We start from the raw sequence: 24,362 nt of genomic DNA, 5'->3' as shown, positions 1-24,362 counted from the left end.
TTCCTGGCCGAATTGTTAATCCAGCCCTGTCCCAACTGGGAAACGCTCTAAGCTGCTTTAGGGTTGCCAACTTTCAGATGGGACCTGGAGATGTCCTGATATTACAACTGATCTCCAGCTCCCCAGGAGAAAATGGCTACTTTGCAGTCAGGATTCTATGCCAGCGGTCCCTCCCCTCCCTAAACCCCGCCCTCCCTGGGCTCCACCCCCACCCCCCAATCTCCAGGGGTTTTTCTGTAGCTGACACTCCTACATACACTTGGTCTGTCTAAATCACTACGGTTTATTCTCAATGGAAAGAGCTTTTCAGGCTCTTAGGATATGCCCTTCAGGCCTGCGCAGAGGAATTTTTTAGGTGAAGCCCAGTGTGCGCGGTACTGGCTCCATTAGGAGGAGGAGGTCTTTCGCCTCACCTACTACCTAACCTTTTCTAAAGTGGAGACGCCAGGATCGAACCGGGCGCCCGCTGTATGCGCAAATAGGCGCTGCGTAGCACTGAGAGCTGCGGCCCTTCCTTGCCTGGCCTAGCAACAACCGCCCTCCATTCCTCCTCCCAGCCCCAGCCATCGGGGGCTCGCTTGGCCTCCCCGCTCAGAGGGTCCCGAGCCCCGGCACTTCTGCCTAAAGCTCGGCCCAGAGCAGCCGGCTGCAGATTGGCCACGGCTCGGCACCAGTTTCCTTCCAGGGCGGCCGAAAGCAGGAGGTGCTGCTGCGGCGAGTCCTCGGCGGGGCTTCCCTGGGCCGGCTGGAATCCCTTGTCCGGGTCCTCCCTCGCCCCCCACCTCCTCCTCCTCCTCCTCCTCCAGCAGGGCAGCGCCTCTGCCTCGCAGGCCGGGCTTCCCTCGACTTGCCAAGAGGAAGGCGCGCTCTCCTCCTCCTCGGTCCGCCCGCCCGCCGTTCCCACCCACTTGAACCGGAACCGTTTTTGCAAAAAAAAAAAAAAAAAAAGGCAGCCGCCTCGGGGGCTGCCGCTCGGGAGGGAAGCGGGCGGCTGCGGCGCTACTGCCGCCTCCTCCTTCTCTTTCTCGGCGTGGGGAGGAGGAGAGCCCCCGGAGGAGGAGGAGGGCGAGCGTGGTGCGCACCGGCCATGGGGCTGCGGTTGCAGCAGCAGCAGCCGGCATAGCCTGGCTTTGCAGCAGTGCACGCCAGGGCAGCACAGGATGACTGAACCGCGCGGTGGGGCGCCTCGGCTTGCATGAGCCTCGAGGGCGAGAGAGCGGTTGGGGAGCCGTCCTCTCGGCCCCCAGCGGGGCTTGTCGTTTCCCCCGCCGCCGCCGCCACCGTTCCGGATGGCTCCTAGCTGCAGCTGGTGACTGCCGCCTGCCCTTCCTGCCTCCGCTTCCCTGCCTCCTTCCCCCCCTCTTCCCGCCCTCTCCTCCGCCGCCCGCCTGGCTACAGCCTCTTGGCTGGCCGGCCCCGGCTGCAGCGGCCATGGGGAACACGACCTCCTGCTGCGTGTCGTCCAGCCCCAAGCTGCGGAGGAATGCTCATTCCCGCCTGGAGTCTTACCGGCCCGAGACGGAGCTGAGCCGGGACGACACGGGTTGCAACCTGCAGCACATCAGCGACAGGGAGAACATCGACGGTAAGGGAGAAGGAGAAGGCGGCGCGCAGGGCCGGGAAGGGAATCAGACGAGATTGGGAGGGGAGAGGGGGGCGGCAGTGGAAAGGAGAAGGGAGGAAGTGAATGCAAAGAGAGATCTTTTTCTCCTCTGCAAACTAACAGGGAAGTTGACAACAACTTGAGCCATTTAATGTTTGCTGTGGGCTTCAGCGCCAGAGGCCAGCCTGGTTGATCCTGAAGCATTGAACCTGAAGGTTGATTCTGAGCATGTGCAGAGTGTATCTTTGGCCGTTTGAGTTGTTTATTTCTGTTGTCCCTGGGGCCAGTTTTTAAGTCGTGTTCCTGAGTGTTCCTGAGTGTGTGCAAAGTGTGTGACCTGGGCCTGCCCAATGACTCGAGCCTTTGATGATTTTTTACCCCTTCCATTGACAGAGGTTTGCGGGGATGTTTGATCAGTGCCCTGTAACATGGGGAGAGTGTTTCCTGGATTCATCCCAAGTCATGGCTTTTGGAGTTCTGTCAAAGGGCCACAGATTGCCTTATGAGAATTGACTGTTTGGATGGTTCTGCTTCTGGGCATCCAGGTGCGTCCTCTCCCTTGTAACAACATGGGGAACTTTTGTTCTGAGGTGTATTTCGGCATCTCAGATTTCTTACATTGCATCCTGTAATATGGCAGAGGCCATATAAAGGCCTTTCTTTTACATTCTATCTCAGAAACATGCTAGTGTGTAAAAATCAGGCCCACCATTTTCCTCATGCTGGATAGCTTTAGGACTGGTTTTGTTGTGTTTCCTCACAGCTGTAAAAAGATGTCACTGATCTGTTCAGAGGAGGAGAGGCCTATTCTTGCTGAGGCAGTTGCTCTGCTACATTCCCCTAATTTGTTTTGGGGCCCAGCTCTATAGTATATTTGATTAGTCTGGCCCTGCTTCGTTAACAGAGCTAGCAAAAACACTCCATTTTCTGCTCCCAAAATGTTGGCAAATGAGTAGGAGGATGGAGCTTCAGTGTTCCCTCTCTTTTCTCCCTTGTATGGTTATGAGGGGCATAACTTTACTGCTCAAGAATAAGGATGGAATGGTGCAAGTCAAAGAAATCTCTCATTTTTAGTTTAGCTGAGAGAAGGTACTTTGCTGAAGCTTTCCTGCTTTTGACTGCTTGTTGAGTGAAAAGCCATTGAGGGACCTTAGCATCATTTGTAACTTGAACATTGAAATAGGCATTTCTCTGTCCCATTGAATGTCAGTCCTGCCAGCTCAGACTTGGAGGAGGGGCACGGTTCATTGTGTGCATGATGAGGTGGAGGATGACCACGACAAGGCCTGGAATGCCTTTTTCCTTCACCCATCTCAGGACCGGCTCAGTTTTTGCTTGCCCTATGTAAATAACTTTTCTTGGCGGCAGCATTCCTTGTGGAAGTGGTGACATCTAAGCAGGTTTTATTTTGCTTTGGGCATCCACCCACTTGTCATGCTGGTGCTGTTCTGGGATGGGAAGCTCATGGCACGTGGTACTGCTGCTCATATTGTGGAAGAGGCACGTGGCAAGAAGTTTTTAATTGCTATTACTCTTACATGGTGCGCTGTTCTGGGAAAACCCTTTTGGGAGATGGTTGTGTTGAACTTTCTTGAGATTTACGACTTAACTTTCCTGGTGTGTTTAAACAACAGCGTTCTGCTCTTACATTCAGGCTGGTTGACAATTTAACATAATGCTTAACAATACAATATTCGCAATGCAGAAGGAAAGGCGGGCAGAAAAGGAAGACGAAAACGAAACAATTCCAGTTGCTGACTTTCCTCTGATTTGTATTAATGGTCTGTAATAGCCAAATGGAATGATTGCTTCAGATGACAGCTCTGGGTTGGCAGAGTTGTATGGTGGTTGATCCCAAAATGGACAATGGAGAGGGGATCTCCCTATCTCACCTTTCTTTCTCTGTCTTTCTGGTGTAGCCAAGTGGAATGTGATTTCTTTTCATATTGGTGCGGAGAGGCCCTACAGTTACTTCCTTGCTTCAGAAAGCTGGATTACTTTTTATTGTTGTGTTCCCAGGCAACAAATACGTCACTCATTATTGTCTTATCTTTTATGGAGCATATTCTAAGTGAGAAAATCTAGTATCTTTTATAGTTTCTTATGCTAGTACATATGCCCGTGGTGTGGCCCGTAACGTACAAAAGTGCTATAGTTCTTGGATTTTTTTTTTGGATCGTATGTGCAATATGGACACATCTAGGTACACTGTACAGACACTGTGGGCCCCTGATTCTTGAGCTTCCTAAGTGCAATGCTGGTAGAGACTTTGTCTTGGGGATCTATTCATTTTGTTTTGGAAGTAAACTGTGATGTGTCAAAAATTTGAATTTGTCTTGATGGGGTTATTGTTGTTTGATCTGTTATAGCAACAGCAGAATCTGGTCCAAAATGCACCTTCTTTAACTAGTTTAGACAGCCATGGAACTTGGGTGCATGTCTGCTATGACAGTCTTAAAAGATGGGCTTCCCCAGCACTGGTTGACAACAAACCCTGTGTAAAGGAGTAAACACTTGAGCTGGACAGCTATGTGGAAATTTGGGGAGAAATTCTGAATAACAGCATTAAAAAAAAGTTTGAAGTGTGTGTGTTTTCCTGTATGACTTGACTGGAAATATTGGGTGCACTTTTTTCTTCCTAAACAACGTATACGTATTGGCTAGTTTTTAATTCTAGTCAGCTTCATCATGATAACTTACTATGTATATTAAGCTAATCTGGTTTTAATGCTTTTTTTGAATTGTAACTTCAAACAAGGGGGAAGTGGCTCAAAAGGGATGAGTAGTGAACTCGTGATGTAAAATGGTTTGATTGACAAAAGTTGAATGAACCAACTTTGGTTAACTCCCTGAGATTAACACTTACATTGTAATTATCAGAATTGCCCAGATAGAATATCTATCGGTCTTTCAAACCAGTATGAACAGTGATTTTAGTTGCACTGCATTCATTTGGCACACCTCAAAGCAGAGAGGGAGTTACGAATTTTTTTGGTGTCCTGTGCTTAAAATCCATGCTTGACTTGGTTTGACCTCTTGCCAAAACCCACAGAGCATTTTGGCTTGTGTTGAATTCAGGCACAGGTGGGGGTGTGGCATGTCCTCTCTGCTCTGCTAGTAAATTGTTTTTGCTTGTTTACATGCAGGATTATTAAACCCAGGAGTTTATCAATTTAAAAGGGGGGAAAATCAAAATATTATGGCGAGGAGTATTGATTTTTTTTTCCTTGGTTGCATTAGAATGGCCCTATAAAATTGGAAGATACGTAATGTGGTTTTGACAATCCTACTTTCTGAAAAAAAATCGAATGCATTTTTTTCGGTATCTGAATACAGAGAGGCGTGTTTTAAGCGCAGTGCTATGGGGCTTGATATTTATCAAACAGACTGACATGAAACGAACCTTTGTGTCCAGAGTGGTATTTGAAATGTTTAGTGCTAGGTATGTCTCATGTTGCAGCGGCAGCTGTTGGAGGCCTCTTGCTAGAAGACAAAAAAAGGTGATTGCAGAACATAATGAGACTATTTCTCTTCCTCATGCGATGGTTGGAAATGCTCTGATGTCAAAAGGCTTTATGTTTTCTACCACAATGGTTGTATCTCCCTAAGAAAAATAGTATCTCTCAACCAGTGTTCCCTCTAAGCTGAGTTAGTGTGAGCTAGCTCACAGATTTTTAGCCTCCGGCTCACACATTTTTGTATTAGCTCAGGGAAAAACTGCCCCGGAGCAAACCAAATCATGCAGTAGGTCACAGCTTTAATGCCAGTAGCTCACTAAGTAGAATTTTGGTTTACAAGACTCCACAGCTTAGAGGGAACATTGCTCTCAACCTTCTTAGGTTCAAATTTCATGCACATTACTATAAAGGTTGACAGCTGTTTATCAGTAACCACTGTTATTGCTGCATGACCTGGATGGCGCAGGCTAGTCTGATTTTACTAGATCTCAGACACTGAACAGGGTCAGCCCAGGTTAGCAGCTGGATGGGAGACCACCAGGGAAACTCAGGTTTGCTGCCTAGAGGTAGGCAATGGCAAACCACCTCTGAACGTTTGCTGCCTTGAAAACTCTACGGGGTTGCTGTAAGTCGTCTGCAACTTGATGGCATTTTCCACCAATACTGTTACTGCTTGCTAACATCAGTATCTTGTCCAGGAAATTCAGATGCACTGCTTCTACTTTTTCATATCCAAGTTACGTTTTCCATAATTAAGATCTGTCGTGGAAAGTGTAGGAAGTAGTTGTGGTACGTTTATGCAAACCAGTTTGATTCAAACTTCGAATGAAGTTGTGGGATTAATACAGTTTAGAACAGGCTGAAATTGTCTTCCGATCCTTAAAATGCTTTTATGTAATGATCCTCTGTGTTGGTGTGGTGGCAAATGGATGTTCTAGGTTAGGAGTAAGATTTGTGCACTGTGAGGACGCCCTAACTGGTAAGGTTGCACTGATGTCGCAAGTTGATCCAGGATGTTGTATCCACAGAACAATTCCAGATGTGCGCTGTGTAGGGTTGGCGAGGAACCATTCATAACGTAAGAATTTGAAGTCGTTTATCTCCTCTCTTCATGCTATTCAATGAAATGCTAATGTAGTTAGATTGCATATTTCATTGTCTGTTCCAGATCAGGAAACTGTGTCCCATATAAATGTACCTCTAATAAAATCCTGAGCAACACCTTCCTTTTTATGGCATGTTGATTGTGTGCTAAATTTTCTGTGCATGGTGGATGAACTCTTTACAATGGACTGTTTTTCAAAGTGATTTATTTGCTAGACAGGGTGGCTTGTTTTATTTTACGTGGTATGTGGGAACCTTTTTGATCAGGGGCACAATTGTACAGGAGCTTTCCAGGCTAAGCACGTACCTGTGTGAAAGACCCGCACTTTTCTTTTCTTTTCTTGCAGTTGTGTGGTTCGCTTGAAGAATGTTTACTTAAAAAAACCCCATCTAGTATATTGCTTGAGTATACCTTGCATAATTTGTTTCGCCCCCCCCTCAAGCTAATTAACATTTTTATTGAAAGTGTTTGAGCAGATACAGACGGGATCAATATTCATATAGATACAGCTCCAGATATTTGATATTAGTAAAAACCATCCAACAAACAAATATAAAGCAGGTAGAAGAAGCAAATACAACTATATAAACATTATGAGAGGTAAATACTGACCATATATAATATCAGTTGGAAAATTAAATAATCTGTCGAGTATTATACTCCGCAAGTATTCTGATACCTGTCACGTAGTATAAGTAATGGAAACACATAGATAAAAGTGTGCATGACTCAATCCTGTGAGGATGTTAGAGGAACAGAAAGAGAGAATACAATAATGAGAAAGAATAAGTAAATTAATTTAAGATATAACTGTTATGAGGCTGAATATCATTAGAAGATATAAATTCAAAAAATGAAAACCATTTCTGAGAGAAGTAAGATTTTGGGGGTTATAATTTGTTTAAAGCATCATTGAACTTCACATAATGGTACAGTAAATTTATTTACCATATCGGGCTTTTTTGTAGAAAAAGACCAGCAGGAACTCATTTGCATATGAGGCCACACCCCCTAATACCAAGCCAGCTGGAACTGCATTCCTGATCAAAAAAGCCCTGCTTCATATATACCTTTCTCCCAATGGAGACCCAAAAAGCTTCCTTATCTGGCATGTGACTATCCAGAATTCTCAGTTATTGGCATCACCTGGACAGCAAGCTCTGTCCCCTCAGTCACCATGAACTGAGTCTTTGGTTGCTTATGCCCTGCCCCCCACTTCCACCTCATGAGTTGGCTAGCTTAATGCTTTTGGCTCATGCTGGATTTCTGACAGCCAGCGCCACTGGCTGATGACGTATTGGGGTACATCCTCTCCTGCTCGACCTGCCTTGAGCTCTGCTTAGAGACTCCCGGGCAGCTCACTTATTGGTTTGACTGTTGTATAGGATTGCTCTGTGAAGTCTCTCCAGATGTGACGGTTACAAGACTCCCTCTTAAGCTGTGGAGTCTTGTGAGCAAAAATTCTGCTTTGTGAGCTGCTGGCATTACAGTTGTGAGCTCTTGCATTAAATTAGTTTGCTTTGGGGGGAATTTTTTCCTGCGCAAAGACAAAAATGTGCGAGCTGGAGGCTAAAAACCTTTGAGCTAGCTCACACTAACTCAACTTAGAGGGAACACTGGTTATCGCCATGGTGTTTCCAATGAAATGGGACTTGGTGACTGCATATTTATCTTGGTAGGGGGTAGCTCTGAAGAAGCATTCCCAGTGAGTGCTGGATAATAAATATTTTGGTGTGCAGTGTGTCATTAGAGGTGAAATACTGTGTTAATTAAGATTGGTAAAGTTCTAGGACAGACTGAGAAGGAGCCCCGTGGCACAGAGTCCAAGCTCTGCTCACGACCTGACTTCAATCCTGGGGGTAAAGTGTAGATGACTGGGTAAGGCAATGGCAAATCATCCTGTTAAAAGTCTGCCCTGAAAACATAATGCAACATCACCCCAGAGTCAGAAACAACTGGTGCTTGCCCAGGTGAATACCTTTACCTTTTACTTTTTAGGACAGACTGAGCCCTGATGAGGATAGTCCAGACTAGCCCAGTCTCATCAGTTTTTGGAAGTTAAGCAGGGTTGGCCATGGTTAGTATTTGGATGGGAGACTGCCAAGGAAATCCAGGGTTGGGGTGCAAAGGTATGCAAGGGCAAACCACCTCTGAACATCTCTTGCCTCGAAAACCTTAGAGGGTCACCATAAATCAGCTGCGATTTGATGCCCATTCCTCAGAGGACAGATTGACATAACAGTGTAAGATAGAAACCTTATAGCTTGGGAGGAAAACTGGTTATCGGTGTGACTTCCTTCTCTGAGATGAACCTTTCTTTGCTTTTTGTATTGGCATAGTTTCTTGACTTGGTTAAATAAGTTTTAATAATAGTAAAAATAACTTGAACAAACTTAGGGTTTTTTTTTTTAAAAAAATTGGGAAATCTGAGCTAGGCACATGGCAGGTGAGGTTGAGCTGCAATCTTGAAGAACTACCCATTGCAAAAAGCATGTGAAAATAATAGGTGGTTGTGTGCGGTTAAAGCACACCCATATTGAGGTTTTTCCTTGAGGAACGGATTCGCCACCAATGTTGCATGATGTGATTGCATCACTGTGCTTTGAGGTGGATCTGCAGTCTAGCAGTCCTGGCACACTCATGGTTATTATTCTTGCCGGGCAAGTCATGTTGCCGGTGAGCCTTGTAACAGCAGGCAGATCTTTTCAAGTTTCCACATCTCTTTTTCTTAAATTCTCTCTTAAAACTCTGTTTGTTTAAATACTTGTTGCACCAAAAGCGCCACTGCCTGCTGAGACTCCTCCTCACCCCCAGTTTATTTAAATAGTCAAGGGGATCTTTGGTAGCAGAGTATTTGCTATTAACCACACATGGGTTTCCTTTATTTAAAGAGATGCAAACTACAGTGTCCTGAGTGGTGTTTCTGGGCACGTAACAGTAAATCTCATCATTGCACATTGGTTTTAAGTGCACATTCTATTTTTAAAATTGCATTATGTGCTTGAAACATGCTACTGTGTAAAAAAAAATGTAATTTGAAGCAGGAGATTAACGTGCATCGCAGCTTAAATTTCAACCACAGAAAAACAGTGGAAAGCCACTTCATAAAGCAACATTTCCCTCTGTGATTGTAATTATATTCATGCAGCGGATGCTCTGAGATCTGCAGCTAGCTTGAACACATTTACACATGAAGCTGCCTTATACTGAATCAGGCTACCGGTCCATCAAGGTCAGTATTGTCTACTCAGATTGGCAGCAGCTCTTCAGGGTCTCAGGGAGAGATCTTTCGCATCACCTTACTGCCTGTTCCTTTTTAAGTGGAGATGCTGGGGATTGAACCCGGGGCCTTCTGCATGCCAAGCAGAGGCTCTACCACTAATCCACAGCCTCTTAAACCTCAGCTTTCATTTGCAATGGAAGTGGCAGCGGTGGAGGCCCTAGCCTTGGAGGTGCTACCAACCCTTGGCCACTCTCATCCATTGATGAGTATATGCCCCTGTGCATCTAAGGCAGTGCTTACTCACTCGTTGTGTTACTCCTTTGTTCTCACCGATGTAGCTTGCATGAAACAGATGATATATGATGTGATGTGGTTGCATCTGACAGTTACTGGGAAGTCTGTAGGGAACAGGGAAGTTGAAGAGTGAAGGGTGGGGGAAGTAGCAAATTAATGCCAGAGCAAGGTTCGTTTCTTTTGTGAAATTTCCCTTTGTGCCATTACTGATTCAACAACTTGCGGTTCTGGTATCTTTTAGCACATGGTTCTCGCATTCCTGAAGCCTCTTCACAGTTTCTGTATAATCAGTAACAGAGTGTTTGTTGGCCCCTTTCAAGAGTTCTGAAAGAGTTTGCGGTATTCAGGTTCTGATTCTTGTGTACGTAATTCTGCCATGCTGTATTACAGCTTCCTTGTGAAAACCTAGTTAAAGGTGACTATTAAAGTGTTTCAAAAACTATGGGTTGGATCCAGCCAGCTTTTTCACTCAATCTCATATCATTCCTATCTTTACTCTAGACCTATTTCCATAAGTTTCCCCCCTGCCAGGCAGGTCTTATGATTCCTAGAACAGTCGTTTTTGGTGGTCAAAGGGGATCCCCTCCTCCCTTTCCCCTCTCATGTAGATCCAACCCGGTGTCTGAAACAAAACCAGTTACTTTTGGGATCAATTAACAATTTCCTTCCTATTACAATCAGATATCATGTTAAATAGATTGGTGTTAGATTGATGATTATTGTTATTTGGGGAGGTGGAATAAGGTAAGGAAAAGAAATTAGAGCTTGCACAGGGGACTATCTTTACCTTTGAGCCCACTGATCTCGTGGAGTTTGAATGGCATAACTCCACTTAGGATTGCATGTGACCGTCTCTGAGGTTGTATCACCCTGTCAGCTTTACTCTTGGAGGTGCCTTTGGTTGAGCAAGATCTGGATTGCATTCACCACATTTCTCCGTCTATTTTAAATCATTTATACCTCATCCATATAAAACAATAATCCTCCTGGTACCTAGATTCTGATTTTATGCTGCCATGTGTTTGTCTGTGGTATCCTATTTGGTACTGCTTTTATTCCCTTCTGCTCTTCTCTTCCTCCTCCACCCTTAAAAAGTTCACATTTAAAAAGCCGGTTCGGTGTAGTAGTTAAGTGTGCGGGCTCTTATCTGGGAGAACCGGGTTTGGTTCCCCACTCCTCCATTTGCATCTGCTGGAATACCCTTGGGTCAGCTACAGCTCTCATAGGAGTTGTCCTTGAAAGGGCAGCTGCTGTAAGAACTCTCTCAGCCCCACTTACCTAACAGGGTTTCTGTTGTGGGGGAGGAAGGTAAAGGAGTTTGTGAGCTGCTCTGAGACTCTGAGATTTGGAGTGGAGGGCGGGATATAAATCCAATATCATCATCATCATCATCATCATCATCATCATCATTCTGAGAGTGTTCTTATTGAAATTACTAATGTGATGCACTTAAATTTAGGGAGCTAGGCTTATGATTTTATTTATTAGCACACCTTCATCCCTTCTTTTGTCCATAGAAGGCACAAAAGCAGCAATAAAAAAAGCTAGAAGTCTTCTGTCAGAGTAATTTGCTTCATTTATTCCACCCTCTCTCCAAGAACTTGAAGTGCTCTGGTCGTTTAAAATACAGTTCAGCCATGGGCTGATGGTCACCAAGAAAGCTCTTTGCATTTGAGCATGGGCTTTGTTTCTCTTCATAGTCCCAACTCTTGCTTGGGTGTAAGAACACAAGAATTTATGAAAAGCCATGTTGGTTCAGGCCAGTGGCCCATCCAGTCCAACACCCTGTGTCACACAATGGCCAAAAAACCCTAGGTGCCATCAGGAGGTCCATCAGTGGGGCCAGGACACTAGAAGCCCTCCCACTGTGCCCCCTAAGCAGCAAGAATACAGAGCATCACTGCCCCAGACAGGGAGTTCCAACAATACACTGTGGCTAATAGCCACTGATGGACCTCTGCTCCATATGTTTATCCAGTTCCCTCTTGAAGCTGGCTATGCTTGCAGCCACCACCACCTCCTGTGGCAGTGAATTCCATCTGTTGATCACCCTTTGGGTGAAGAAGTACTTCTGTTTATCAGTTCTAACCCAACTGCTCAGCAATTTCATTGAATGTCCATGAGTTCTCATATTGTGAGAAAGGGAGAAAAGTACTTCTTTCTGTATCTTCTCTATCCCATGCATAATCTTGTAAACCTCTATCATGTCACCCCTCAAGAATTGCCTTGGTCTAGTTTGCGCTTGGATGTGTCAGTGCAAGATCTGTCTTGAGTTGGCCAGCTGTATGTGAGATGTTTCATTGTTTTTAGCCTTCCTTGAGCATGAGGCCTTTAGCATGGTTCTCTCTCCTTCAGTTGAACTTCTGTAATACCCTTAATATAGGAAACTTCTTCGTACAGAGTAAGACGATTGTTCTATCCAGGCTGGCACTGCCTGTTCTTATTGGCAGTTCTCCTAGGTCTTACTACCTGAGATGCCTGGCGTTGGACTTCCTGCTCGCAAGTCATATATGGTGCCACTGGTGCTGTGTCTCCTGAATACTTCCTGGCTTATTGTTAAATTTGCTTAAGACTCTGTGTTTCCCTGGCTTTTGAGCAGAGGACAGGACCTGCCCGCTGGACAGCAGCAGTCTAACTCATTCCCATGCATATCTAAGTGCCTGCCAACTCAGCAATGAGAAAGAATGTGACACGGTCATTTGGCTGGTAGGCCAGTCTCAGCAGCTGAATGGCTGCCCCAGGGCCATAGTGTCATGCCTGCCAGCTTTTCAGTTCCAGCCACCCCGTTCACAGTACTCGCTCCTTGTTTTGAAATGGTTCACTGCATGCAGGCTCTCTCGTGTGTGATGTTTGGGTGCATTTGTTTAACCGGAGAGACTCTAACACAGACACCTGCAAGGAATTACAGAAAATTAGCAGAGTGCCCTTCGATCCTTGGAGTAGTGGCTATTTCTCCCTTTTCCTAGGGACTGTGATGAAACTGAGGGCTGGCGGTATAGGTATTTGCTCAGTCAAGACTAGGAAACAATTTTAACCCCCCCCCCTCCCCAATATCACATACTACCTCTCCTTTTTCTAGTAAATTGGGGGATTTTTCTTTGCACTTGTCTCATCACTGAAAACAGCTGCTGCTGATAGTGAAATGAGTGTGGTATTAGTGGCAAGGGACTTCTTTCTTGCAGGTGCATCAGGTGATCCTTCCATGTTCCTGGCATGATGGAGCAAGGCAAATAGATATTGAAGAAGATGATACTGTATTTATATCCTGCCCTATACTCTGAATCTCAGAGCAGTCACAATCTCCCTTACCTTCCTCCTCCCACACAACAGACACCCAGTGGGGTAGGTGGGGCTGAGAGAGCTCTTAAAGCAGCTGCCCTTTCAAGGACAACTCCTACGAGAGCTATGGCTGACCCAAGGCCATTCCAGCGGGTGCAAGTGGAGGAGTGGGGAATCAAACCCGGTTCTCCCAGAGTCCGCACGCTTAACCACTACACCAAACTGGCTCTTCGATTGGACCTGGTTGCCTCATCAGGTGTGTGTTTTGCAGTGAGTGAATAATATGAGAATTAGTCCTTGGCTATGGCTGGTGTATACAAGGCATTAGATAAAATGTTGCTTCCTGTTAGCTACTGTTCTGAATTGTTTTTTCTTGCCTTTGGTTTCTTTCTTCCTTTGTTCTCTTTATTTATAGCAGAAAAGTTTGGCTTGGAGTTGAAGATATTATTTAACAAACAATGGCTTGTGAATCCATATCACAGCAAACGACAGTTAAGTACCAACTTTGGTTAACACTCCAGCTGGTTACGCATTGTTTGGCGTGAACTGACTCTCTGTGTTTAGATGTGATAAGTAACTGGGGTCAGAACAAGCCTTATTTCATTAGAGAGTAACTCCTTAGATTGTAAGCCCTGCGAGCAGAAGATCTTTGCATTTCTGCCCAGCATCTGGGACAAAACCGCTCTTTCAGTAGTGGTAGTAGCCCCAAGGCCCTAAATATGTATACTTCCCCAAATGGGAAGAGCTGGCTGGTGTTTGGAGGGCAAGAGAAGGATTGCACTGAGATACTTATTCCAGATAGGAATACTCACCCTGCTTTGTATGAACCTGATCCAACACTCCTGCAGTGAAGGATCATTTGTAGGTTTTTTTCCATTGTTTTCAGAGCGAGATGGTTTTATTTATTGGATTACTGTAGTCAGCCAAGGCTAAAATAAATAAATGGCTCTATTTGTCTTCGTGGTACTAAATTGTAGCTGGACTAAAGGGCATTGTCTCTGTCCAACAGAAAAGGCTCTCTCAGTCTTGGGGGCATGTTCAAGGAACTGTGTATATGCCACAGGAGTTTGTATAAATTGAATATTTTTTGCCTTCTAGAGTGGCATGACCAAGGGCTTTTCATTCTTATCTCTGTTACTCCCCTCCGCCCCCCTGTACTTGAAACAGAGCCATTTAAACAAGCAGTTTAAACACAGGGAAAATAGAATATAGGTGTTTTTTTTTTACACCAGACAAATTGCCTTGCACAAGGCTGCACACATGAATGGTACTTTGAGAACAGATTTTTTTTTAATGCTCCCCTCACAATCAAGAACTCTGTGCCATTCACTAGATTTGTTTAGTGAATGTTCATTTCAGTGCAGCTTTGCTTGGTGAATTGTATCTTTAATCTGAGCGCACGCCTGCAGAATACTTGCTGACCTCTTCTAGCGTCTGCAGTCAGTGAGGCAGGCTGAAAAATGAAATCTTCCGTCTGCCTGCTCTGTTAGTCTTAATTTTTCCTTAGAGGTATTTTAACCGTGGTTGTTTGGCTTTTATGTACATGATCTGATGTTTATCTCCCTCTCCTTTCCTCTCCCACCCCCGACAATGATTGTTAAAACAGGAAGCAACTAACAATAAATGCATTCCTTTTATAGACCCATTATAAACTAAGTGGGTTTAAGAGAAATGAGTTTTTTTATTCTGTTTTTTTTTAAACTTGTTAGTTAAACATTTCCCTCGTTGTGGTTGTTGTTTATTGTAAGAGACCACAGTGAAGAGCATTGCAATACTTGGGCTGTCTCCGGTGCATCTGAAATGGCTTGGCATTGTGCTGTAGGGGGTGACATCACTGCACAGCTCCTTTCCAAAAGTATTTCTTAAAGATACTTTTTTGTTGTCGCTATTCGTTTGGTTTCTTTTTATAGCGTGTCAGTACACCTCTTGGAGGCCCTCTCCTGCTTGGTGGCAAATGTTATGGAGTATGCCCTAATAGGCTGCGAAGACCAGGTTGATCGGTTGTTCTGCATTAACATTTTGCTGGCTTCGGTTTGTTTGGGTGCTCAGACCCACCGGCAGGCAGAATGCCTTGCTACAGTAGGTAGCTCTGGCAGCGGTCCTCTTCAGCGGCAAGCGGCTCAGGTGGAGGGGCCATTGTTCACATGATGCTGCAGTTTGTGGTGGAATTCTGGGTGTGTCATTTGGGGGAGAGAGAGGGAGAGAGAGAGCGGCTGCAGAGGAGGAGGGGCTCATAGAATCATAGAGTTGGAAGGGGACCTCCAGGCTCATCTAGTTACCCCCCCCCCAACAATTCAGGAAATTCACAAGTACCTTGCGCCAACACACACACCCAGTGACCCTATACTTCAAACCTAGAAGATGGCAAACAGAAGAGAACCAACGACGACAACTTTCTAGGATCCCTGGCAAAACTGGCCTGGAAAAAAATTGCTGCCTGACCCCAAAGTGGTGAACAGCATTTCCCCAGGCATGTAAGAAGGGGCCACAAGAACTAAGCACTGATACAACCCCAGATGTGGGATTGCAGCCCTGTGGGGAAGGATGTTTGTCCTGTTTACTAAATGAGAAATCTCCCCACAGCTTGCTTTAAAGCCCATATGAGGAAAGGACTGATACCACAGAGGGATCTCTGTCCACCCCCTTTCTCTTTCAGGTCTAGGGAGCTTTTTGATAGGAGAAATGACACAGAAGGAGAGATCCGAAAGCCCCTTTCAGCACCACAGCACCACTGTTCCCCCCCCCCCCAGCTACTTTTAAAGTTAAATTATTCACCTGGAGTTCCTGTCACAGAAATGGCATTACAGTCAGTTTGTATATGATGGATAGTGGCGGATCAGTGAGCTTTGTATCGGTCAGTGACATGGAACTGGTCCTGGTCTCCCAGAGGATGCTGTGTTAGTGTCCTAGCTGGATATGGCTGCTATTCCCTCCTCTGGCTTAGCTGCCTTCTTGGCTCAGGGCAATGGGTAACCTGCTGTGATCCCATGGGGGTTCTGTGGACGCCACAGGCAGTGGTGGCAGTGGCGATTGCCCGATGAGAACAGATTATGGCACCTCTCGTCTGTCTGCGGCTTGACGGTCGATGCTTTAAGGTTTGTTTGGTGCTGTTCAGCTGAAGCTTTGAACATAAGGGGCATTCCCCCCCCCCCTTTCTAACTTACGCTCGAGAGGGATTGTTAAAACAAGGCTTTTGTGGAAAATTGTCCAACCAATCCATGCGTCTTTTGCGCTTCCCCACTGATAAGCCTGTTCTTTTCTCTTGAGGTCATTCTCAGAAGTAGCTCTCCTTGTTGTAAATCATGCGGCGCTGATTCTGACCCCGGCTGAAGCGAGGCACAGTTAACTTTGGAGTAACCGCTGAAAGATGTTAGGGTATTGTCAGCTTGAACAACTTACTTTTGCTTGACAGGAGCTAGCAGAAATGTCCTCGGTGGCAAAGGAAGTCTAAACCTCCCTTGGATGCCATGTCAGATTTGGAAATGAGGATTCTAAGGCCTTTATCATGTTGAAGCAGAAGGTATAGGCCGTAGAAAACGAAGGGACTTAAGTCAGTGTTTGTACCTAATATGACCCTAAATAGTTGTTCTAAGCTTCTTGGCAACCCCCCCCCCCCCAACCCCCCCCAAAAAACCCACAATATCTTCTTTTCTCACAAAATGATAAATCTCAGATGAATTTGTCGGGGCTTCAGTCAGCACTGAGCTAGTCACAGAGGCATGTTTAAAACAGGATCTGTTACAGTTGCGTAGAAAGCAGGGGGAAGGAACTCATTTTTAGAGGCAAAAGTGGTTCTGCAGGTGGTTACCTTCCTCAAGTCTTTCCCCCTCAGGTGGTTTCTCACCAGAAGTGAGCCTGGTTTCAAGAAAACTGTCTGGGGGTGGGGCAGGGGCTGGTTACTGGGAAATTATGTGCAGGCAACAGGAAGAGTTCAGTATCTGCCATCTGCATGCCCCTGTCTCTCAGACTGAACCCCCTCCCATTTCCCCGTCTGCATTGGGTTTGCTAGCTCTCTTTTTTCGAGAGTTAGTCCCCTTTCAGACAACCTTTGTAATCTGTTTTAGGAGCAGATTGCTAGTGGATTTTGTGTGTGTGTGTGTGTGTCAGTTCAGACACAGCTGTTTTAGGCTGCTAACAGATTTTATTTACCTGTTCTACAAAGCCTCTTACGTACCATTGGGGCTGAGCCTGAGGGAAACTGCTTTCTTCCGTTTTCACCTCTTTGTTGTGCTTCTGGATAGCCGTGGTGTGCTATTTAAAATGCCACTGCCCCCTCCTAAAATGCCACTCCCCCCTCCATTTGCCTCATGGTCTTCCTCATTCCCCCTCAAGTGTTCTGAGCGATGTAGCGCTAAACCAATATAGCACTTAAGCATTGCAGGGGCACCACTGAGGTGGGTGAGGAAGATTGCATGGAGTGGTGAAAAAGGGCAGGAGGAAAAAGCGGCTCAGTTTGGCCATAACGCTTCAGAGACGGCTCATTAACGGGATGCAGTTGTCTGCATGAAACCTCCATCCCTGTTTCGCTTTGCTTGGAGCTGGGCCAATAACGGATAACATCCGGTTTAGAATGGTAACGTGAAAGGAGCCTTAGCCAACTGAGCCATGCTAACTTTATAGATTGGAGTACTGTAATTTGCTCAGTGCTGGGTTTCCCTTGAAGACAACCTGGAAACTGCAATTGGTTTGTAACGTGACATGCCTGATAATTGTTCAGGGGCTTGCGGGTGGAAACACATCTTACCCATTCTAAATCAGATGCAACAGCTGCTGGTTTGTTTTCGGAGTCCAGTTCAAGGTTCTGGTTATGACCTTTTAAAGCTTTTTATGGCTTAGGACCTAACATCTAAAGACCTTCTTTCTCCATATTTTCCTATATGAGCCATCTGTGGTCCTTAGGTTTCTGACCCTTGGTCCCCCCCACCCCCTTTAAGGTAGCTTGTCTGATATTGACCAGAGAGCTATTATTTTCCTGTGGCGGCTTCTCCCCCCTATGGAATGGGCTCCCTGAAGGAAGTAAGGGAGCTCCATCTCTAGAAATGTCTAGGGGCTGCTAGAAAACCACTTTATTCATTAGGGCTTTTAATGGGAGTGGTAGCTGCAGCCATTTGGGGGGTGAGTGGGGAGGAGGTTATTTAGCATTTTATTGCACCTTTGTATGCTGTAAACATGGATTTGTAAAAGCCTCCGTTAGCCACAAGGGAAAAGTAGGACGTAAATATTTAAATACGTACTTTTTTCTATAGTAGGTCCATGTTTAAACAGACTGATCAGCCACTGTCTTGTCTAGATTGGCCTTGACCTCAAGTGTACAATGAGTAATGAGCCCATGATTATTTCTGCAGTAACAGGAGTTACTTTTCTCCCTTAGTAACTTTAAAACTTGGTCTTGGATTAGAAACAGTAAAGTGCACAAACGTGAGGCTGAGGGTAGGGAGGAGGTTCCTGCAAGGGGAAAAAAATCTGCCCGTTGGAGCAGGATTGCCTCTGTGTGCAAGTTTTGCATGCATAAAGGCAAGGCTCAATCCCCCAGCATCTCCAGAATGAGATTCCCTGGGCTGGCTGGCTGGGAAAGACCCCTGCCTGAGTTCTTAGAGATCCCTTGCTGCTCACGGATAGGTCAGTGGTTTGACCGGCTTCAGGGCAGCTTTCTATATTGGAAAGCTTGTTTGGTTTTCCTAATTGTCTCCTCTTTCTCTGTTCCAGCAACGCTGGGCATGGCCAGTTTCACCTTGAAGGGAGTGTTTTGGAGGAGCAAAAGAGGAGAGAATATGATTCAATTGTGAATTGTTGCTTACAGTGACCTTGATGTTCTTTGTCTCAAAGGAGAGAATATTCATTTTTATGCTGCTGCAGAAGCAGTCTTTGTGTATATTTGAGGTATCTGAAAGCTGTAGCCTGGCTCCTGCGTGCACGTTCATCACTGGAGGATTGCAGCATCAAGTGATGACTTGCGTGTTTAAATGGGCCATTGCAGAAATGGGAAAAAAAAAATCTGTAGTATTATTACGTACTTTCCCATGCCATTCTTTTAAATGGAGTCGGTTCACATGTTTTCTCCTAGCACTTGGTGTCCTAGAAACAATGCCATGGGAAGTGAGGAAATGGAAACAACTTGTGTGTGAAGGAAAGTTGTGGTCTCTTGGTTGTCTTTTTTGAGTATTTCCGTTTGCTTCGGCAAGATGGAATCACTTGGGTCATCTTGAATATTGAGGATGTTGGCCCAGGGGAGACTTTCAGGGTTGGGAATTTTCCTGTGGATGAATATTTGTGGTTAATGCCATTGGTGAATCAGCCACTTTGGCAGACACACAGTAGCTGTCATTGGCTGGAAATGCACATTTTAAAAAAGATCATGGAGTCATCAGGCTGCTGATAAGGAGATTTATTTGTGTGTATAGTTTGTGTGTGCGTGCCTATTTGGAGAGAATGGTCAAGCAAAAACCAGAGACAAAGATTTATATTGAAAGCTGCAGGGAAGTTGGATTGTAGTTTCCCGTTTACCATGCTGTGCATCATGCTCAGAAGCGTAATATGTTTTGTAACTGTCATGAAAGAGTGCTTGTTTTTGCTAACCATACCATGACTTGCTTTTTAAGAACAACAACAGCAACTCCCTATCTAATGGTTATGACTCCTGGAACCTCCCCCTCGAGTGAAAGCAGTGAATCCTTTAACTTTGCTAGAATAGGCCATACAACTTGTGACACTCCATTCTGAATTCTGGGATTCATGGATAGTAGCTATTCATAAGCCTCCGTTTTTGCTGTATCCTTGTAGCTGCATAAATGAGTGGGAGAATGGGGTGTTGTAGAATAATTTGGTAGGCCATGACATGTGTCTGGCGGACAGGGCTTGGCGGCTCAGAAGTGGCACAGGCCTATTGAATCGGATGGTTACTGCAAATGGCATTGGAGAAACCAACTGTGTGAATCCCTTTCCTCTCCATCTGGACAGTTCTAATATTTTTAGCTTGAAAAGCGCTGAATGGCCTGCCATCATGCATTTTCTGTTAATGGATGCATTAAAAATTATATGTCAGCTGTTAACCTTGTCTAGTCCCTTCCCTTTGTTTGAGATAGTGGGAGTCTTGGTGCTGAATGGGAGGAGGGAGCTTCTTCTCAGGGTATGGGAAGATATTTTCCAGTCCAAAGGAAACACTATTCAAATTTGACAAGCCATCTTTCACAGGACTAAATGACAAATTCCTAAGCACCAATATAATGGGACTTGTCTTCCCTGCCTTCCATCCCCAGCTGGAATGTAGCCTTATTCCATCCCCCCCCCCCCCACACACACATACATGCTGCCTTGGTGAGAACTGATCATTTCAAGAGCACTTTTAACTCATTCTGTTAGGATGTGCTTTTTAAATCTTTGGTATGACCTTGAGTATAAAGACTTCCTTCCCTTAAAAGGCTGGTTTGCATTACCTAATAATTCTGCGTAAAAGGAAAAGAAAATCACTGTGAGAAATGGGCATCTCTTAACAGGTTTCTTTTCAGTGCTGTGGATATTAGAAAGGGGGGTAAATTAACACGCTGGTTGAGGAAGGAAAGTGGAGAATTAGGTATGAGGGCAAGGCTGGCCAAACTTCCTTAACGTAAGAGCCACATAGAATAAACATCAGATGTTTGAGGGTCACAGAACATGAACATCAGATGCTTGAGAGCCACAAGGAAGGAAGAAAGGCAAATAGATGGGGGGGGGGGAGAGTTGAAATAGCAACTTTAACTTTAAATGTATTCCCCAAGCCACTGGCTGCCTTGGCTTGGAGAAGTGATTGAAAGAGACAAATGCCTTCTCCAAGCTGGCCAACAGGGTGGTGAGAGCTTTGAGAGCCACACAATATGTGTTAAAGAGCCACAGTTTGACCTACCTGCCTCAGTAGTCTGATCAGGTATGCTGAAGGCGAAATTCAGATTTGTAACTTAGATGTTCTGTTCTTATACACAATGTTGGCTTTTCCTTTTAGTCGCAGTGTAATATCTTGTTGTGATCATTACTTTTACATATATATAAAGACATTTAGGAAATTGCAGTCTGGTACCCTTTTCAAAGAGGAAAACATTTAAGGTCTGGTGGGGTGTGCTGGGATTTGTGAAGAGGGCTGCTGGACCTCAGAAGATCAGGAATGAATTTTAACTCTTTTGCTGCTATGTCATGTCGATGAAACGTCTGACTTTTTTGCCTGTATATGGCCACTTTTGTAGCATCTGGCTAACTGGGAATATAGCCAGGTTCGACAGGCTACGTTATTGCTGATTTGTTTCTCTCTCTCTCTCTCTCTCTTTTGTCCTTCACCACCCCTTTCAGTTTGTGCTTCCTTTTGATTTGGCATGTGGTATGCTGTGGAATTCTTACTGTAGTTCTCCCCTCACCCCCAACACAAAAAGTTTTCTTCTTCTTTATGTGTAACATCCTTGGATTGAGCCAAGCCGAACTGTGCCTGCAACCATTGTACGGAGCGGAAATATTGAGCAAGTTAGTTTAATGAGGGTTACCAGATCGTTAGGATTTAAGTTCTTACGCTTGACCTGCTCTTCCTCTCAGCATCCCAAAGCAGCTTTCCTTCACATCCCAGTTGATCTCCATGTAGACAACTTACAGGCCGAACTTGCTGAGTTTCAGCAGCTGTGTCTTCACACAGCTTCTGTCTTCTTCTACCATTTCTGATCACTGCAAAAAGAAGAGGCTACTCTCTTTCTAGGGATAGGAAACTGTGGAAATCACCATGTGTGATTTCACAAGCCGTCATCCTCTTTGGGTAGTAAGCTTTAGCACTGAATAAAAGCTGTATTAAATGCATACTGGTGTAAATATAAACAGTAGTAACTCCATATTCAAAAAAGCAGGGCTTCTTTCCCTTTAAGAGTTGTGAAGAAGAGACATCCTGCAACCAGACCATTTGTCCATAATGCTCACTATTGTCTGTTCTGGCTGGCAGAGTGTCTGAGTCTTTTTATTTGTTGGGAGGCTGACACCAGAACTCTGTATTAGATGTATAATGATAGTTTTGTGCCTTCCAGATGGATGCAAACCCTTTTGCTCCTGTGACTGAGTATTGTTGGAACTCTCTGTCTGGGGCAGTGATGCTCTGTATTCTTGGTGCTTATGGGGGGCAACAGTGGGAGGGCTTCTAGTGTCCTGGCCCTACTGATGGACCTCCTGATGGCACCTGTTTTTTTTGGCCACTATGTGACACAGAATGTTGGACTGGATGGGTTATTGGCCTGACCCAACATGGCTTCTGTTATGTTCTTATGACAGTGGCATGTTAATGTGGCTGTGTGTAATGTTCACAAGGGAGCTAGTAGTGGATCTACAGACTTGCTTGAAGACCTGAAAATGGTATGCATGTGGGGGGTGGGTGGGAATGGACAAGCTGCTTCTCTGTATGCACTGTGGTTGCAAGCGCAAAAGAGCTGGTGTGCATCTGGTACACACAAAACTGTACCACATTTGATGCATAGACCTCATATTATTCACTAACATATGTGAGGGCTTTATAATGCGTATCATCAGCAGTCTTCCCCAGAACTTGCTACCTGCAGTCTTTTAACAGGAGGTGACTCAGCATTGAACTTGGATCTTTAGTACTGCTAACCTGTGTCCCCTCGCCTTCAAAGTTGGGAGAAGTGCAGCTTCTTCCTTCCAATGTTGTGTCACTTAGAAGAACTGCTGTTAACTACATCGTAATCCCATGAAGAAATTTATCCTGTTTGGAATACAGGTTCCTTAGCTTTGTGGTTGCAAAAAGTGAAATACCTGTCACAGAAGGTAGATTCCATCTGCGGTCTCCCATGTGTTCAGACCAGAAGATGGTTTACTTCTATGTCCTGATGTTACAGGTCATCCTTGGTTCTAGATATGTTGCCCTGGGAAAATGCGTCCTGGATAGAAAGTAGATGTTTTGAGACTCTTGCTGACTGTTTTAACTGGTGGGCAAAGTTACCATAATGGCTGTAGGCCAACATGGACTTCAGTTCAGTTACCTTTATTGGCAAAAGATACATATTGGTCAGATGAACATTAATAAGGGTACTGTTATAAGAGCCCCGTGGCGCAGAGTGGTAAAGCTGCAGTACTTTAGTCCTAGGCTTTGCTCACGACCTGAGTTCGATTCTGGCGGAAGCTGGTTCAGGTAGCCGGCTCGAGGTTGACTTAGCCTTCCATCCTTTACCTTTACCTTTTACTTTCCTTACTTACTTAGCTTTCCATCCTTTACCTTTACCTTTTACTGTTATAGTTAAGACACTTAACTCAGTATAAAATACAACATCACAAAATTAGCCAAAGTTAATTTAAAAATGTCACTATGTAAATAAACAACTGCTTGAAGAAACCTAGCCACAGTTTCAGTGAACCAACATGGAACTTTGGAACACAAACAAACACCATGAGCCAGTTTTTTTTGTATGGGTTTATATTGAACACACTGTGTGATATTAAGTGAGTGAAATAACTTAGAAAAAAATACTGCCTTTGCTTTTGTGGAATTAAATGCCTGCTCTGTTGCCTTTCCTTTTCCTTGCCCTTTAGCTCCTGAAGAATTTGCTTCTGTCAATAACAGGAAGAGTGTTTTCCTTCCACATGCAAAGATGATAGCAAGTCATGAAGTAGCTTAATAGACTGTGGCCCAATAAGACGTCAGCAGGTCCTATATCTCTTTCTGCAAGTAAGACCCACGTGAATGCCTTTAGAATTCATTTCCAGTTATTGAACTTGACTTTGTGATCTCAGTGTTTTGAATGCTATTCCTCACGTAGGTCTGAATGGCTAATATAGTGTGGTTTAGATCGGGGTCTCCAACCCCTGGGCCATGGACCGGTACTGGTCCATGACCTGTTAGCAACCGGGCCGTGTGTTGTATAATTATTTCATTATATATTACAATGTAGTAATAATAATAATGAGAAGAATGCCACAGCGTATTGTTGTAACTCTCTGTCTGGGGCAAGTGATGCTCTGTATTCTTGGTGCTTGTTAGGGGCAACAGGCTTCTAGTGGTCTGGCCCCACTGATGGGCCTTCTGATGGCACCTGGGTTTTTTTTGGCCACTGTGTGACACAGAGTTGTTGGCCTGGATGGGTTATTGGCCTGATCCAGCAAGGCTTCTCATGTTCTTAAGACAATGGATTTATATCCTGCCCTTCACTCCAAATTTCTGAGTCTCAGAGCAGCTCACATTCTCCTTTATGGAGAGCCAGTTTGGTGTAGTGGTTAAGTGTGCGGACTCTTATGTGGGAGAACCGGGTTTGATTCCCCACTCCTCCACTTGCAGCTGCTGGATTGGCCTTGGGTCAGCCATAGCTCTGGCAGAGGTTGTCCTTGAAAGGGCAGCTTCTGTCAGAGCTCTCTCAGCCTCACCCACCTCACAGGGTGTCTGTTGTGGGAGAG

The 24,362-nt window shown here is 45.0% G+C and overlaps 1 protein-coding gene across 1 annotated transcript in view; it reads left to right on the top strand.

Annotated features, from left to right (window-relative positions):
* Window positions 1-887: 887 nt before the first annotated feature.
* CCNY (cyclin Y) overlaps window positions 888-24,362 on the top strand; it is a 148,339-nt gene continuing 124,864 nt past the window's right edge. Inside the window, exon 1 of the mRNA XM_060248121.1 lies at window positions 888-1,585. Within this exon, the coding sequence (XP_060104104.1) occupies window positions 1,432-1,585 (154 nt within the window). The 5' untranslated portion in view covers window positions 888-1,431. The remainder of the gene's footprint in view (window positions 1,586-24,362) is intronic.

Source organism: Heteronotia binoei, chromosome 10 (assembly GCF_032191835.1).
Source record: "Heteronotia binoei isolate CCM8104 ecotype False Entrance Well chromosome 10, APGP_CSIRO_Hbin_v1, whole genome shotgun sequence".
In the NCBI taxonomy this organism is placed as follows: Eukaryota; Metazoa; Chordata; class Lepidosauria; order Squamata; family Gekkonidae; genus Heteronotia; species Heteronotia binoei.
Note: the sequence above shows the minus strand (reverse complement) of the source record. Positions and strands in the feature narration are given on the sequence as shown.